Source organism: Mastomys coucha, unplaced genomic scaffold (assembly GCF_008632895.1).
Source record: "Mastomys coucha isolate ucsf_1 unplaced genomic scaffold, UCSF_Mcou_1 pScaffold3, whole genome shotgun sequence".
Taxonomy (NCBI): Eukaryota; Metazoa; Chordata; class Mammalia; order Rodentia; family Muridae; genus Mastomys; species Mastomys coucha.
This window is the reverse complement of record NW_022196909.1, coordinates 50562341-50565107: the sequence shown is the minus strand read 5'-3', so window position 1 is coordinate 50565107 and position 2767 is coordinate 50562341. Positions and strand designations below refer to the sequence as shown.

General features: G+C 53.2%; 3 protein-coding genes and 1 long non-coding RNA gene across 13 annotated transcripts in view; 2 read left to right on the top strand and 2 right to left on the bottom strand.

Annotated features, from left to right (window-relative positions):
- Positions 1 to 1588, top strand: part of Mrps18b (mitochondrial ribosomal protein S18B) — a 7145-nt gene extending 5557 nt beyond the window's left edge. Inside the window, exons 6-7 of one of the 2 annotated variants that reach the window (XM_031347379.1) lie at positions 302 to 361; positions 1023 to 1588. In XM_031347379.1, coding sequence (XP_031203239.1) covers positions 302 to 361; positions 1023 to 1309 — 347 coding nt within the window. In that variant the 3' untranslated portion in view covers positions 1310 to 1588. The remainder of the gene's footprint in view (positions 1 to 301; positions 362 to 1022) is intronic. The other variant, XM_031347380.1, reaches the window with a different exon arrangement.
- Positions 1 to 1916, bottom strand: part of LOC116074673 — a 4539-nt gene extending 2623 nt beyond the window's left edge. Inside the window, exon 1 of the long non-coding RNA XR_004112240.1 lies at positions 1677 to 1916. This is a non-coding gene — a long non-coding RNA (uncharacterized LOC116074673). The remainder of the gene's footprint in view (positions 1 to 1676) is intronic.
- Positions 1 to 2767, bottom strand: part of LOC116074627 (H-2 class I histocompatibility antigen, D-37 alpha chain-like) — a 714163-nt gene that overhangs the window by 151556 nt on the left and 559840 nt on the right. The window lies entirely within an intron of this gene.
- Atat1 (alpha tubulin acetyltransferase 1) overlaps positions 1924 to 2767 on the top strand; it is a 13422-nt gene continuing 12578 nt past the window's right edge. For 4 of the 7 annotated variants that reach the window (XM_031347307.1, XM_031347308.1, XM_031347306.1 and 1 more), the window contains exons 1-3: positions 1925 to 2087; positions 2509 to 2569; positions 2650 to 2741. In XM_031347307.1, the coding sequence (XP_031203167.1) occupies positions 1981 to 2087; positions 2509 to 2569; positions 2650 to 2741 (260 nt within the window). In that variant the 5' untranslated portion in view covers positions 1925 to 1980. Of the gene's footprint in view, positions 2088 to 2508; positions 2570 to 2649; positions 2742 to 2767 lie in introns of all 7 variants that reach the window. The other 3 variants (XM_031347311.1, XM_031347310.1, XM_031347309.1) reach the window with 2 other exon arrangements.

The following is a 2767-nucleotide window of genomic DNA, read 5'->3' as shown; positions in this document are numbered from 1 at the left end:
GAACTCAGAAATCCGCCTGCCTCTGCCTCCCAAGTGCTGGGATTAAAGGCATGTGCCACCACTGCCCGTCTCTGTGGATTTTCTAAGTCACCCATTAGCCACACTTGTCATTGAGGCATCTTCTGGCCCATCTATGGGCTCTATTATTCAATGACATCTCTATAGTGGCTGGATATCCAGGCAGATAAAGGTCAGGGGCATGGGTCATGAGGTAAAGCCAGGTTCTCCACAATCAGCTGTCTCTGTGTAGAAGACTTACTGCTTTGTGGGACGCTGTTCAGGCTCATTTTTCCCTCCGTAGGTGTCTGTATGAAGCAGCACAAGAAGCTGACCCAGGCCATCGAGAAAGCCAGGGAGTATGGTAAGTGAGAGCAAGGGACAAGGTGATCTGGGCTGAAAGGTGCGTGTGTGCTCCCATGTCTATGAACGGTGTGTGTGTGCTCCCATGTCTATGAACGGTGTGTGTGTGCTCCCATGTCTATGAACGGTGTGTGTGTGCTCCCATGTCTATGAAAGGTGCGTGTGTACTCCCACGTCTGTGAACGGTGTGTGTGTGCTCCCACGTCTATGAACGGTGTGTGTGTGCTCCCATGTCTATGAAAGGTGCATGTATGCTCCCACATCTATGAACGGTGTGTGTGCTCCCATGTCTATGACAAAGTGTTCCACAGACTGCTAGAGCTTCCCAAGTTGGGTGAGTTGCTGCGCTGTGAAGAAACAGCTGCAGATTCCAGGCTACTAGGAGTACATATTGAGATGATCGTTCAAGAGACACAGGGAAGGAACATTCATTCTGGAATCTTGACAGTCTTGTGTTTCTTTGTTCTGGCCTGGTTTACACAGTACCTTTGCACAGATGAGTGAGGAGGGAGAGCGCACGCAGTGCCCTGTCTGTTCTTTGTCTCCTGGGCAGGTTGTGCCTGCATAAGCTGCTGGGATGTGCTTGTTGGTTCTGATTGGTCCATTTTTCTCTGGGTCTGACCTGCCCTTCCTCACCCACCATTCTCTCTTTAACCCCATAGGCCTTCTCAGTTACTACATTCCCCAGGTTGAGCCCCGAGATGCTGACTTTCATACTGTGCATGGAGCTGTCAGTGTGACTCCACCAGCCCCCACACTGTTGTCAGGTGAACCTTGGTACCAGTGGTACAGCTGGCAGCAGCCACCGGAGAGAGAGCTGTCTCGCCTTCGCCGACTCTATCAAGGAAATCTCCTAGAAGAAAGTGGCCCGCCACCTGAGTCAATGCCTGAGATGCCCACTACACCAGCAGAAGCCTCCACTGAGCAGACTGGCTCCCACAGTGCTTAGAACTTGTGACCTGGGGAAGTCAGACTAAGGGAGTGGGTGTCTAGGGCTATGTGGTGTCCTGTGTTCTGCAAAGGGTTCTGTTTTGTGACGGTGGCAGACCCTAAAGGGAAATGAAGAGGACAAGCACATTTAAAGTTGAGGAGGGATCTAGACGTATATGGGTAACTCTGGAGAGGGCTTACATATGAACTGGAGACTTGTGTGTGCGCTTGATAATGTGTCCCTATTTTAAACCTCCTGGCTCAGCTTTTATACAATAAAGCTGTGTCTCTTCACCCATTCCTGACTTCCTTTGGTCTGACTGTTTAAAACCATGGGTGTGAAATCTATGAGAGGGGTGTAGCTGTGGGGTGGGAGTGTGGTCTACCTGCTAATGCCCGCAACTCCTTCAAGGAAGGGGTGTGTGACTGGGTCTTCTGAAGGTTCCCTCAGCTGTTCACTGTGAGGGCAGGATACTTGGTTGTCCTGGCACCACAGGGGCACAGACCTACAAAAGGAGAGCTGTTGCTAGAGAACAGCTGGTTTGGCGAGAAAAATGGGGTTTCCCAGGCGGTGGAGTCCATGGTGGGGGCGGGGCGAGCCCTCGGGGCGGGTCCTGGAGATAAAGACTTACCGGCCCTGGTAGCGGAAGTGACGTAGTGTGGGGCGTGTCCGGTCCTGCACAATGGGCCATGGAGTTCCCGTTCGATGTGGATGCGCTGTTCCCGGAGCGGATCACCGTGCTGGACCAGCACCTGCGGCCTCCGGCCCGCCGACCCGGAACCACAACGCCGGCCCGGTGACATTTCAAACCCGACCCATGGCCCTTCTGTCCCGGTTCCTCTCCAAACCTGATCCAGGAGCCACGCCCCCTTCTCACTGACTACTGGCCATTCCTTCTGCGGTCTTACTTGGTTTTTGGTGACCTTTGACCCTGGATCTAGCTGGGTTAATCGGCCTACATCTGTAACCTTTCACCCTTTGGCCCTATGTGGCCTCAACAAGAGGCTCTAGTTGACCCCGCCTCCCAGTAACCTTAACCTGGGATCTGTGAAACCCAAAGTTTGGGATTTGGAGGGGTGAGGTGGGAGGTGAGGAAGAGTTCCAAGCAAAGTCAGAGACCCTGTGCAGGACCCTGGGTGGGAGCCAAGCAGGCTGCCAGGAATGACTTCCAGGACGCTGTAACCCAGCGAGTGTCTGACCGGCCCCTCTCTCTGTAGTGTGGATCTGCAGCAGCAAATTATGACTATCGTAGATGAGCTGGGCAAGGCTTCTGCCAAGGTACGGGGCACCTCAAGGAGGAGGAAAGGGAAATGGGTGACAGAGAAGGAGCCATACAAAGTATGCCTTCATCTCTGCAGGCGCAGCACCTCCCTGCACCCATCACCAGCGCTTTGAGGATGCAGAGCAATCGCCACGTTATTTATGTACTAAAGGACACCTCTGCCCGACCGTGAGTCTTATTGTCGTTCTTTCATG